Below are 13734 nucleotides of genomic sequence, written 5' to 3'. Positions count from 1 at the left end.
TTGAAGGAGCTCACGAGCGGACCCGAACGCAGCCGTCCAGCCCTGATGCAGTCTGAATGGAGCGGATCCGCTCAGACTGCATCAGTCTGGCGGCGTTCAGCCTCCGCTCCGCTCGCCTCCGCACGGACAGGCGGACAGCTGAACGCTGCTTGCAGCGTTCGGGTGTCCGCCTGGCCGTGCGGATCCGTGCGGATCCGTCCAGACTTACAATGTAAGTCAATGGGGACGGATCTGTTTGAAGATGCCACAATATGGCTCAATCTTCAGGCGGATCCGTCCCCCATTGACTTTACATTAAAAGTCTGGACGGATCCGTACGAGGCTATTTTCACACTTAGCTTTTTTTTTGCTAATATAATGCAGACGGATCCGTTCTGAACGGAGCCTCCGTCTGCATTATTACGATCGGATCCGTTCAGAACGGATCCGATCGAACGCTAGTGTGAAAGTAGCCTTAGACAACCCCTTTAAGTGTATCAGATGCTTTCAGTCACTTTTTGAAAATCATCTGGCAAGAGGGCATGGCGGGCTATACATTTCCCTAAGGACTTATTCACATGTCTGTGTACGTAAAAACCAACTGTTAAAAACGACTAGCACCCACGTGGCTTCTGTGTGCATTCCTTTTTTTTGCCCCATTGACTTGTATGGGTCTGTGTGCTGTCATTACATTTTTTTTTTTTCGTACTTGAATAGCAATAAAAGTGATACAATTATTTTCCAGAAACACTATAGTGAGAGAAGCTGATATTTAGCCAGTCTTGGCTTTAGTTCATAGAGGTGGTCCCAAGCAGAGAACGCCATCTATACTTATAGGGCATGAGGAAAGTGAGTGAGTGCCTTGGAGGGTCAGCTCCTTTAAAAGATATTTACAATGATGAGAATGTTTTTCTATGTTGCTTACTGCTCTTCTCCAAGAGAAGATTGCTGCTGATATCCTCCCTGTTGCCTCCACATTTTCATCCTCCATATTGCAGCTACACTTTTTTTCTACCAAAGTGCTCTCTGCAGATAGAAGGGCCCTGTCGTCAGACTACCTGTGACCGTATACAGGGGCAGTGGTCTGAGATATAATAGTGGGATTCCTGATGATGCTTTTCCCTAATATATTTGTGCCCAAGCCTAAAAGTGTATTTAGACGCGCTGAGCAGCAGCAGATTGTTGGGAAGGAAGTTTTTCTTCCCGACAGTTGGCTTTTTGTTCATTGGAGGTGACCTCTACATGTACATGCAGCGATCTCCTCCACAGTATGAGGACGAGGAATCGCTATTGTGATTGCTCAGCCTCATGCAGCTGCATTGTTTCTGGGCAGCTGATCGCTGTTTAGACAGCACAATCTGCTGCTCAGAAACGGTAATTTAGGTGCCTGCACGAACTACAGGATCACCCGTTGAATGACCGTTTTGCTCATTCATCAGGTGATCAGTGACCCCTTTACACGTGCAGATTGTCAGGAATGAGCATTCAAAGCAATGTTCATTTCTGATAATCTGTCCGATTATTGCCCCTTGTAAATCCATCTTAAAGCTGCCCATTAGATGGGAACAGCCAACTGCCTGATGTTTATGGGAGTGTCCTGATTTTCTCTCAACAGCAGATGTCACAGAATGTGAAAGAAGGATTGGGTTGCTGAATTTCTACATGTCCGATCCCTTTGTTCTCAGGGGAAAGGCGTCTGTTAAAGGCTTTCTGCTCTCCTATTCAGAAGTCGAGCACACTGTATGGGATGGTCAGGGAGAATACAGCTGTAGCTGTCGACCAAACTGTCTGTCTGTGGCCGGCCTCAACTCCATACCCTGTGCACATCTGCTTAGGGAAAAGAGACTAGCACCTAAATACGGCGTCACGATTTCAGGTGCTTAGTAGCAGTATCTTGTAATTTCCTTCTGTAAATGCTTTTATGTGTTTGCCTTCTCAGGACAAGCGATGACGAGAGAGCAGAGGTTCCTTTGCTCTTCAGAGATGTCACCTCAATATTGCTCATTCAGGTCCTAACAATGCCCCAGCCGCTGCGCAGAGGTACGTGAATATATTTCCCATTAAAATTGCTTTTGGGGCTGAGGAAAAAAAAAACTGTGTAATCGCTGCAGAATCCGTTGTGTCTGATCAGTCTACAGTAATAATGGCTGTTCCTTATCAGCATAAAGTGACATTGGGCTGGGAATTCACTTGTGGTTTGACTGGCTTATCTGTGTCCCCTGTCATAGTCTTTTATCAGCCATTCAGTAGAGTGAAGGCACAAGGTCTTAGAAGGAAGAGGGAGGATAAACTGCCCAAATCTCCGAGCAGAGAAATAAAGTCCTTTCTTTGACCTTTCTGTGTTTCAATGGCTAAGTGTGGATTCATTTTTCACAAGCTTACGGCTGCTTAAAGGTGAAAGCTACCAAATGATTTTGCAATTCAAGGATTAGACAGGTGAAATCACATGAAACTGGAGGTGACTTTTAAAGGTAATTACTGTTGCTGAAATTGGAGGTGACTTCCAAAGGTAATTACTGTTGCTGTAAAAAAAAGTCAGTTCAAAACAAGGTTTTAGCTAACCTATTTGGACAGAAATTATTTTCTTTATAGTAGTTTGTTCATTTCACTGACTAGTGCTGACATAATCCGCAAGGCTTAACAAACATTGCTATCACTTGCTGTCCCCAAATAGGGCTCACAGTCTCAGCATGGAAAAAATATCTCAACATTAATATTTTGTGTATTATTTAGTAAATATTTAATAATTTCACGTTTCTGAAAATGTTCAGGATTATTGCAGAGATCACACTCATCAGTTCCATTTGGGCAATAACCACATTCAGGGCATCTATTTATTGTAACGCCCAACTACCATATTTGGCTTGTAAAGGGACCTTAGCGTGCGCCCCTCAGATTGGAGGTTAACCCCTTATTGCCACACTGCCTATACCTATGTTAAATGTGCCTGTGTTTTAATGTGAATTCAAGGATTCGAGAATAGAAAAGGCTCATGCAGGCTAAGTGAATAAATATATTTACTAGATGTGATTAAAAAAATATAAAACAGACAAATCACAATCGATCACCTGTCCTGCAAAACAGTGGGGGTGCCCCTTTTGCCACGCTACCAACGTAGCACATGGTTGTCGCCCCATGGTAATACAAGAGAGATAGTAGCCTACAACATCCTACCTGGATGATATTCTCATTGGAGCTGAGTTCTTTAGCTTTCAGTCAGCTCCTTCTCCTATGGATATCCAGTGTGCAGTAAGCATGTCCTGTGAGTTGACCACTATGGAATGAATGTGGCCTGGTGGTCATCTGACACAGAACGATGGCTTTGTATATGTTCAATAACTATCCCTAACTCACTACATTACAAGGAATATGAAAGGTAATATAATAATTAAAGGGGAAACTTTTATTTTAAAAAACACTTCTAGCACAGCCTGTTAAATTAATTACATTAACCAACATTAATCAGATACTTGTCACATTCCCTAAAGTAAATTAAAGCATGTCTGTTAAGAATAAGCCATCATGTGTTCATGTGCGTGTTTGGGTAATGTCAGTATTTTTTTTACCTTCTGTTAGCTGTATAATTTATTTTTTAGTAGGTTCCCCACTGTAGGCTTTATCTCCCAGCCTGCGATACAGTGCCTGCTTCTGACACTGTTGTGCTTAGTTTGCCACTACTTACTAGAAGATTGTGTTCCAGAGAACTGATTCCGGGTGTACCTGTTTGTGTGGACACGCTAACCACCCCCTGACCCTCCTCTTCCTCAAACTGTCTCTCTTTGTGTTATATAATCATTCATGACTTAGTTAGCATTGCAGGTCAGTAAACAGTTACTTAGGCTACATGCACACGACGGACCGCAAAACACGGATGCCGCCCATGTGTATTCCACAATTTGCGGAACGGAACAGGACGCCCATAATAGAAATTCTTATTCTTGTTCGTAAAACGGGCAAGAATAGGACATGTTCTATATTTTTTTTGCCGGGCCACGGAACGGAGCAATGGATGCGGGCAGCACACAGAGTTCTGTCCTCATATGTAGCTGCCCCATTGAAGTGAATAGGTTCGCATCCGAGCCTCAAAAAATGCAGCTCTGATGCAGATCCAAACAACGTTTGTGTGCAATGAGGCCTTAGAGTAAGAGTCAACTATAGTGGTAATATCTATAGCAAAAAACATAAAATCCTGCACTTTAGGCTACAAAGCCTAATTGGCACCGCTTCTTGGTCTGTACAGATCACTTTACCTCAGTTATCTGCCTATCATTATCAAATATCACCTCTCTACAGATAACACAGGATCCACCATTCACAATAGGTGATATCAAGGCTTATATACTCCCTCCTGACTTCTGCACAGGTCACAGAGCATGTCTAGAAAACCCTCCCATAGAAGTCAGTCAGGTCCCCTCCTGACCATTGTGTCAGCAGCTTATGTTGGTTTCTGTAAAGCATTTCTGTAAAGGCTGTCAAAAACATCTTGGGCAAGATGGCTGCCCCATAAAAAACAAATCTAAAGTCAGAAAATTCTTTAAAGAAATTCTAAAAAAATAAATAAATTGGTGTCTATCTCTAGTTTTAACTTGCCAAAAAAAGTTCAGTCTTTAAAAATCATTTTAGTTTCCTAACAAAACCCCCAATGTTACATTGTGCCCTTGAAATGCTGCTCTGGGAATAGTATTAACTGCCTTGTTAGCTGTTGGATATACTTGGTATCTCTTTCAATCCTACATTGATTAAGCTAAAGTAAATGTCATTATACTACTCAGGCTGTTCAATTCAAGGGAAAATTGATCTGAACCCATCACCATGAAAGAGCACCACAAATTAAGTCTTTTATTATAGTAGAGCTTTTTATGATTGAGGTCAGAGTGTTTATAGGCATAATGCCATCTACTGGGAGCCCGCTGCCTGGCCACAACTGCATTAAAGTGCAGGATGCAACGTAAAAGCTGCAAGTCAACGCTGTATAATGAACCCAGAAATGTTTTGTTTTTGCTCTGTTTTTAACCCCTTCCAGATATTTGACATTACATTAGGAGCGGATCAAATCAAACACAAGCTTGCTGGCTAACACTACTTGTTGGACTCCGCTGGCAGCTCAGAGGGAGTGTCCTTTCTGCTGCAGCTAAGGATTCTTGCTCTCCCTATCACAACTCAGAGGGCAGTTGAAGGATGAAACTGAGCATGTGCAGCCATCTCAGTGAGCAGGACAAAGAAATAAGAAAAAAAAACAGCAGGTGCTGCTATACTGAAACAGCAGGTGGTGCTATACTGACACATTTAATTGAGTAAAATTGACACATTTAATTGAGTAAAATTATTACATGCAATTACAAAATAATTCAGATCCAGTAGCTGGTTTGAAAACTGGAGAATATTTTTCATGGGACAACCCCTTTAATGAAGCTGAAATGGCAGGGAGAAAGTAAAGGGCTGAAGTAATTCAAGTCTGCTTCTTCTCTGCCCCATATTGAAATGATTGCCTGCAGACCATTTTGTTAATCAACGCCATAGAAGACTATTTTTGTAATATTAGATCTGGAGCTTGAAGGATTTGGCAAACCCTCTCTCCAGGACGGACCTGCAAGGGAAAGCAGACTTACCTGCTCCCTGGCCCATGCTGCTCCACTGGACTCCCTGGATGTAAACTCCAGTTTTGTCATGGCAAATGGTCACATGATGCAAGAGGAGGAGGTCACTGCGACTGCGTCAAACAAGATGTTTACATCCAGGGTGACCAGTGGAGTAGCTGAGGTCAGAAAATGGTTCGCTTTCCTTCACAGATCTGCCATTGGGTGGGGCGGGTTGCCAAAAATCCTCCCAAAGGTGCACAACCTCTTTAAGTAATTTAATAGAGCATTGCCTCTTTAGATATGCTGCGCTAGACAGTCTCAACTATGCGCCTCAAAGAAAATGAATCCTCATAGAATTAAGCATATGTGCCGTCCAGGGTGCAAATTCCAATTAGTCTTTTTGCCCTTATTCAGATTTTTGGGTCAGCCACAAATACTAGTATATTCTTCTTGTCCATTATTTGTCCATTAGGCTGGTGTATCACCCACCTCGCCATTGTTCTGAACATCTAATAACTTAAAGGCTATTTACATCTTTGGTGGCAATTTTGTTTTATTATTGCATTGTACTCATTTTGAGCTAAAATAATTTTTTTCAATTGGTCTTTAATAAAATTGATGAGCGGTTTTCCCTGCACAGCTTGTCTACTAGCAGTATCTGTATTTTCTCTCCTCAGTCAGGCAGGGAGCTCATGTGCTCCTTATCTCTGACCTTATAAACACTCATTTAGGCTACTTTCACACTAGCGCTTTGGCTTTCTGTTTCTGAGATCCGTTCAGGGCTCTCACAATCGGTCCAAAACAGATCAGTTTTGCCCTAATGCATTCTGAATGGAAAAAGATCTACTCAGTTTGCCTCCTTTCCGTCTCCATTCCGCTTTGGAGGTGGACACCAAAACGCTGCTTGCAGTGTTTTGGTGTCCGTCTGACAAAACTGAGCCAAACGGCTCCGTTCTGACACGCAATGTAAGTCAATGGGGACGGATCCGTTTTCTGTGACACAATAGAAAACGGATCCGTCCTCCATTGACTTTCAATGGTGTTCAAGACTGATCCGTCTTGGCTATGTTAAAGATAATACAAACGGATCCGCACCAAACGCGAGTGTGAAAGTAGCCTAAAGCTCAGTTCTTATCTTACTGTTAAGAATGTGGCTTAAATAAGTGTTTTTATGACCTTTAGTAATTTAAAGATATGAGTTATTAGATGACTGCACAAATTAAAGTAACATTCATAAAGCTAGAAAAACTGTTAGCCCTTTGTGACAGAACCAGCTAAATATTATTTTTTTAATAAAGACCTATTGAAAAAATAATTTTTAGCCTAAAATGAGTAAAATGCTATCATAAAGAAAAATGTACCTGACTGTGTACAGACCTTTAAATGGGTTCTCTGGGAATTAAGAAAATGAAAATACCTAAATAATACTTTATTATAAATATATTCCCCATTACGTTTCATTAGCTACAGTATATTGGTTTGTTTTGTCTAGGGAGCAATCATTAGGAGAAATAAAATGGCCGCCGTCCTATTAGTACACACATTACCTGAATTGTCCTAGTCACACAGCAGGGCAAGTTACTTCACAACACTGACGCTGGGTTCAGACCTGAGCGTTCTGAAAGGAGCGCTCTGTATGCGCGATTGTACGGGCGTTTGCAATCGCGCATACAGAGACAAGCGAACGCCCATTGTCGCGCGTTCCCGAAAGTCTATGTATGGGAACGCGCGACAAGACGCCCCAAAGAAGCTCATGTACTTCTTGAGGCGTCGGGCGTTTTACAGCGCGATCGTACGCGCTGTAAAACGCCCAGGTGAGAACCATGCAGATAGGGAAGCATTGGTTTCTCCTTGTTGAGCATTTTACAGCGCGTAGGAACGCGCTGTAAAATGCTCAGGTGTGAACCCAGCCTTGGGTAAAGAGCTGCCTCATCCTCCTCTCTGCTCTGCTTGTCAGGGATTAAGATCATGAATACAGCTGATAAGATCTTCAGCTGAATCTCTGAAGGAAAGGAGCTCATTAGGGGACATGAAGTACAGAGAGGATGGACAGGACAGACTTGTAATGGAGACTGCATACAAATGCTGCTGCTCATTACTCACATTTCCACCATCCTCTGTACTTCACATCTCCTCCATTCCTACAGAGATATCAGCTGTATTCAGGATCATAATCCCTGACAAGCAGAGCAGAGAGGAGGATGAGACAGCTCTTTAGCTCAGTATTTTGAAGTAACTTGTTCTGCTGTTATTAGGACAGGTTTCTGGTGTACTAATAGAACAGCGGCCACTTTGTTTCTCCTAATGATTGCTCCCTAGACAAAACGAGTCATTATAACTAATAAAAGATATTTGGGAATATATTTATAATAAAGTATTATTTAAGTATTTTCATTTTCTTATGTCCTGGAGAACCCCTTTAAGTGCTGGGATTGGAAATGCTAGGTCCCTAGTGATCTTACCTGACATGCTGATATTCTTGCTTTTTAAGGGTAGAAGTTTGAGTCTGTGGCCAGACCCCAGTGATCAGTGTTAATGTCACATTAGCACTTTTTTGGGGATTTAATGTAGAGAAATTTAGATTTAACTCATTAACAGATGGCTCCAAATGAAGCACCTCAATTTTTAAAAAAGCACCCGCTTTTAATAGCATGGCTTACAGTTGCTTTTGCTTTGCAAGCAGCTCCAATTACTGTCTTTGTTATCATTCAGCAGAGTTGCGTGCTCGGACTCTGCGCCTGGCTCTATGAAGTCAGTCTTTTGGCTCTTGTCCTGTACTGTTAACATTTGTCACATGGAAGAGCAAATTAGCCTTTATAAACCAGAAACATTAGACATCAGCAGAAATCCAGCATGACCGTTTTGCTGCTTGATCTTGCCATTAGGTATCGTAAATGTTCAAGCAAGCCTGTTATTGGACATGTCACTGTGCACTCACTTTGGTCTTAAAGGGAACCTGTCACCGGGATTTTGTGTATAGAGCTGAGGACATGGGTTGCTAGATGGCCGCTAGCACATCCGCAATACCCAGTCCCCATAGCTCTGTGTGCTTTTATTGTGTAATAAAAACGATTTGATACATATGCAAATTAACCTGAGATGAGTCGGAGCTTGAAAATATGACTCTTCTCTGGTCACACAAGTAAGATATGACTCTTTTATTTAATTTGCATATGTATCAAATAGTTTTTTTTTTTACACAATAAAAGCACACAGAGCTATGGGGACTGGGTATTGCGGATGTGCTAGCGGTCATCTAGCAACCCATGTCCTCAGCTCTACAGGGTGGGCCATTTATATGGATACACCTTAATAAAATGGGAATGGTTGGTGATATTACCTTCCTGTTTGTGGCACATTAGTATATGTGAGGGGGGAAACTTTTCAGGATGGGTGGTGACCATGGCGGCCATTTTGAAGTCGGCCATTTTAAATCCAATTTTTGTTTTTTCAATAGGAAGAGGGTCATGTGACACATACAACTTGTTGGGAATTTCACAAGAAACGTAACTTTAACTTTGAACGTAACTTTATTCTTTCATGAGTTATTTACAAGTTTCTGACCACTTATAAAATGTGTTCAATGTGCTGCCCATTGTGTTGGATTGTCAATGCAACCCTCTTCTCCCACTCTTCAGACACTGATAGCAACACCGCAGGAGAAATGCTAGCACAGGCTTCCAGCACAGGCTTCCAGTATCCGTAGTTTCAGGTGCTGCACATCTCGTATCTTCACAGCATATGCTGTGCAGCACCTGAAACTACGGATACTGGAAGCCTGTGCTAGCATTTCTCCTGCGGTTAAATTTTGATGACCTATACTCGGGCAAATGCTACAGCCCCTTCTTTCACTTGTGACATCACATTCAGATCACATGGACTTTGTGCAGCCCAGTCCTATTCCAATTAATGGGAATGAGCTGTAGTACCAGGTATAGCCACTATACAATATATGGTGCTGTACTTGGCAAGCTGTGAAGAGGCTACTGTGCTCATCTTAATGCTGCATCCCCTTCAAACAGCTGGTCGGTGGGGCACCAAGAGTTGGACCCCCGCCTATCTGATATTAATTATCTATCCTGAGAATAGGTCATCAATATGTAACTGCCAGAAAGTCTTTTATCATGCCTTACTAGGGCGTGCAAAGTTAAAGGGGTTGTCCCACGAAAAATATTCTACATTTTCATTTTCCAAAACCGCACCTGGATCTGAATACTTTTGTAATTACAGGCAATATAAATTTAGCAAAGTGACTGAGCTGTTCAATAAAATGTATCTGTATAGCGCCACTTGCTGTTTGTTCTTTTCCCTATTTTTCTGCCCACCTACCTGAGGTGGTCGCACAAGCTCAGTTTAAATCTTCACCTGTCATCGGCTATATCTTCTGTTACAAGCTGTGGCAATTATAGGGAAAGAGCTGCAACAGAAAAGGACACACTACCTGAGCTATCAGCCCCCAAAAAATCTAGCAGAATAGTTGGCGCAATGAATGGGTAGATATCTGGATCCATGGGAGGTACAGGGCTGGTTCTAGCTGTGTTATAACGAGATTGTCATGTGCTATATCATGTCTGATGGGGTAACACCTTTAATAGAGGAGGACTTTTCTGTCTTTGAATCATGATATACATTCTTTTTACAATTTTCTAAGGTAAATCTGTATGTAAGGCTCTTTTCACACCAGTGGTCTGAATAATGGAGTCCGGCGGAAACGACCGCTGCATGCTGCAGTTTGTGTCCGGCCGTTCCTCCACTTGCCTGCCGGAACATTCTGCCGGTTTGTAGCTACCGCTGGTGTGAGGGTAGCCTAAGCAAGCAGACTGACAACTATATTGCTACCATTACTGCTCCCATCTAGGCTGTTGATCAGCGTCCTTAGTTCTCTGAATGGAACAGCTGCCTGTTTTTGCTACGATACCAAAGTAGACAACCTAATACTGTTTAACTGGGCAGGCTTACCATGTAACACATCTCACATCCCACGTGGACACTATAATGGCACCCGTACGGGTTGATACACCACTATTTTAGAAACATGTAGAATGGGATTTAGAAGATGAAGACTATAGGCCTTATGTGTTTTTTTTTTATAAGGTCAGTAGGTTGCTAAATGGCTTGTCTGGGGGGAAAAAAAACCCACATTTTCATATCACCCTTTAGGGTATTCTCCGTTAAAGGTGTTTTCAGTTATCCCAATATTTATGACTTATGCTCTGGATAGGTAATCGGTATAAAATCAGTGGATGTCCGACAGCTGGCCGGTCCCTGCAGACGCTAGAGTCACCACTTTGAATGAAGCAGGAAGCTGTGCAGGGATACTGGAGCTCCACTCCCATTCACTCATCTGTGGTGGACTATGCTGTTGTCTTGCCCACGTAAAACATCTGGAAGTAAGGTCAAACAGAGTCCAACGTTTAGATTTTTTGGACTCCATTTGGCTCATTAAGGTGATTGGATCTGCCAAAGGATACAAATGAAAACTGTTTTCAGGTATTTAAACTTCTCCCCTTGGTGGAATGCTCAGCAGATCACTAAAACGTGCCCTGAACCAGAGCAGAAAGCTGCTACAAAGAGTGTCTCTCACTCTGGAGGACTCTGTATGTCCGTGCCTTACACAGACAGTTCATTGATGTCATTGGGAACAGTGTAATTCTTCACGTCACCTGTGGTGGCACCGCAGGGAAACTGAACACTTGCTATGTGATTCCCTTGCAGAATATGGTTGGTTGCTTTAGCAGAGGGAGATTTTTAATGAAAGGGATTTCCAAAGTGGAAAACCCCTTTAAAAAGATAAGCAAGTAGGATTTCTTACATGACTAGCAATGCCCTGCATCTTCCATTTACGTCAGCATGTTAGTGGCCGCTGTTCTCAGTGATGGCTATGTTGTTTGCTTCTCATCTAATAAATGCTGCCTGCGTACAGATATCCTTCAAGTCAGTGATCACATGTAAAGCAAAATTGATTGTCAAAATAGAAAGGCGTTCACTCCACGTGTGATTGATTGTGTTTCCTGCGGACAGATGAGCGGCTTCAGATCCTCAGGTCTGATACAAGGCACCACCTTTCCTTCAATGTCAGGCTTGTGTGTTTGTATAATACTGCATCAGTATTCACTTCTGCCCTAGATAGTCCGTTAAATAAGAATTGGCGCTGCTTTTATTTTCCGTCTGTTACTGTCAATCTGCCTAAAGAATTATTTCATCATTTGCAGCCTTTAGCGTCGGCCATTCCTGCTTTTTCGTGTCTTTTTCCAGTAAATAAAAATGCCAAGTCCACTTGCCAGAACTGCAGTGTTCAATATAGTCTCTTTTAAAGCTGTTGTTTAAGTCTTCTGATTGATCAGCCGGCTGAAGGCAATAATAAAACTGTTCTGTTGAAGCAAAGCCAGCCATCGAAAATCGTTCTTAGCAAGGAGTTAGACTTTCTCAATAAATGCCCCATCTAAATTCCAAGCAGTTGTAGAGACTAGCATGATCTAGCAATGTTGTTTTAGGCCATATGTAGTCGCACAGAGTCCCTTAGACTCCCTAGTTCGTAGCGGTAAGTACTCTCTCAATGTGTAAACCCTGCGAAGAATGAACATGCTCATTCCTTTTTTTTCCTCTGCAACGTGGGTTCCCATTTTAATCAGTGGAGGTTAAAGGGGATGTCTCACTTCAGCAAATAGCATTTATAATGTAAAGAAATGTAATACAAGGCACTTACTAATGTATTGTGATGGGTCCATATTGCTTCCTTTGCTGGCTGGATTCATTTTTCTATCGCATTATTCACTGCTAGTTTCCATGGTTACGAGCACCCTGCAGTCCCATCAGTGTGGCTGGGCTTGCATACTATAAAAAAAAAAAAAAGCACCAGCCTATGTGCGATCCCGGTCACCAGAGAAGCCAGTGCTTTTTCCTATAGTGTGCAAGCACGACCACCGTTGATGGAATGCAGGGTGGTCGTAACCGTGGAAACGAGCAGTGTATAATTTGATAGAAAAATGAATCCAGCCAGCAAAGGAGGCAATATGGATAATAACAATACATTAGTAAGTGGCTTGTATTAACTTTCTCTACATGATAAATGCCACTTGCTGAAGTGACACAACCCCTTTAATGTTAGGCATTTTTGCAGCAGATTTCAGTGCAGAAACTAGAACCCAGTAATGGATGATACTAGAGTTTCTAGCCTGCCCAATAATTTTCCCTTCTATAGAATTGGCTGATGAGGAGTTCTACTTTTACTATGTACATAGTCATGTTTGGGCACTTCTCTAAAGATTCAGTGCTGCCTTACATCTGGTGATATTAGAGGCAGAGCTTGTTAAGAGCTCATTTGCATCCCTTCCCTCCCAGTCACGTTAGGAAATGTTACACTGAACCCAGTGATTCCATATCTGGCCACAGACACAGATCCCTGTAGGCCAAGAAGTACCCTTTCAGTTCATTGGCTGCACTGCTACATAGCCATCTTTTGTTGTGCGACGGGTGTTGTGGCAAAAATCACCATATAGCCCCCAGCATTATTCATAAGTATTCAAGAGGAATGACACAACTTAAAGGGAATGTGTCATCAGTACACGACCTATTGTTTAACAACCTAACTGTTTTGCCGGAGTCCAGCTCCAGCAGTGGAAAAGTAGCTAACTGGAGGGGTAGGACTGCTTTAATATTTCCTGAATGGTAGCAGCTAGAAACACTGGTCTTGTTTGAAAGCTGGCATTCCAAGCTTTCAGACAATACCAAAATGACAGCAATATGAATATGTTCAGGACAGGAGAAGATATCACTGATAGAAATCGGGATGCTGTGAATGCAGCTAAAAGTGAAAGTAAAAGGAGGTTTTACCCACAATTATTCCCAACTCTATTTTTAACTGTGATTTCTCCTCTGTTACTTGGACTTTAGTTGTCATTTTGGTCTTGAAAGCCTAGAATATCAGCTTTCAAACAAGACCAGTTGCATGTTTCTAGCGGCCACCATTCAGGAGATATCAGCATCTAAAGCAGCCCTCCCCCACCAGTTAGCTACTTTTCCCACTGCCTGAGCTGGACTCGGGCAAAACAGTTAGGTAGTTAAATCACATTTTTATGTCTAACATATTTTTAAAGAATTGATGATGTTGTTTTTAATTTTCCATGTCAATATCTATTTTTAAACAAAAACCATAAAATCCCGCAGTTGTTGCACT

General features: G+C 42.2%; 1 protein-coding gene across 1 annotated transcript in view; it reads left to right on the top strand.

Annotated features, from left to right (window-relative positions):
• The window catches only part of UBR3 (ubiquitin protein ligase E3 component n-recognin 3), a 147540-nt gene that overhangs the window by 122930 nt on the left and 10876 nt on the right, over positions 1 to 13734 (top strand). The window contains exon 22 of the mRNA XM_044304442.1: positions 1919 to 2019. Within this exon, the coding sequence (XP_044160377.1) occupies positions 1919 to 2019 (101 nt within the window). The remainder of the gene's footprint in view (positions 1 to 1918; positions 2020 to 13734) is intronic.

Source organism: Bufo gargarizans, chromosome 8, assembly GCF_014858855.1.
Source record: "Bufo gargarizans isolate SCDJY-AF-19 chromosome 8, ASM1485885v1, whole genome shotgun sequence".
NCBI lineage: Eukaryota > Metazoa > Chordata > Amphibia > Anura > Bufonidae > Bufo > Bufo gargarizans.
Note: the sequence above shows the minus strand (reverse complement) of the source record. Positions and strands in the feature narration are given on the sequence as shown.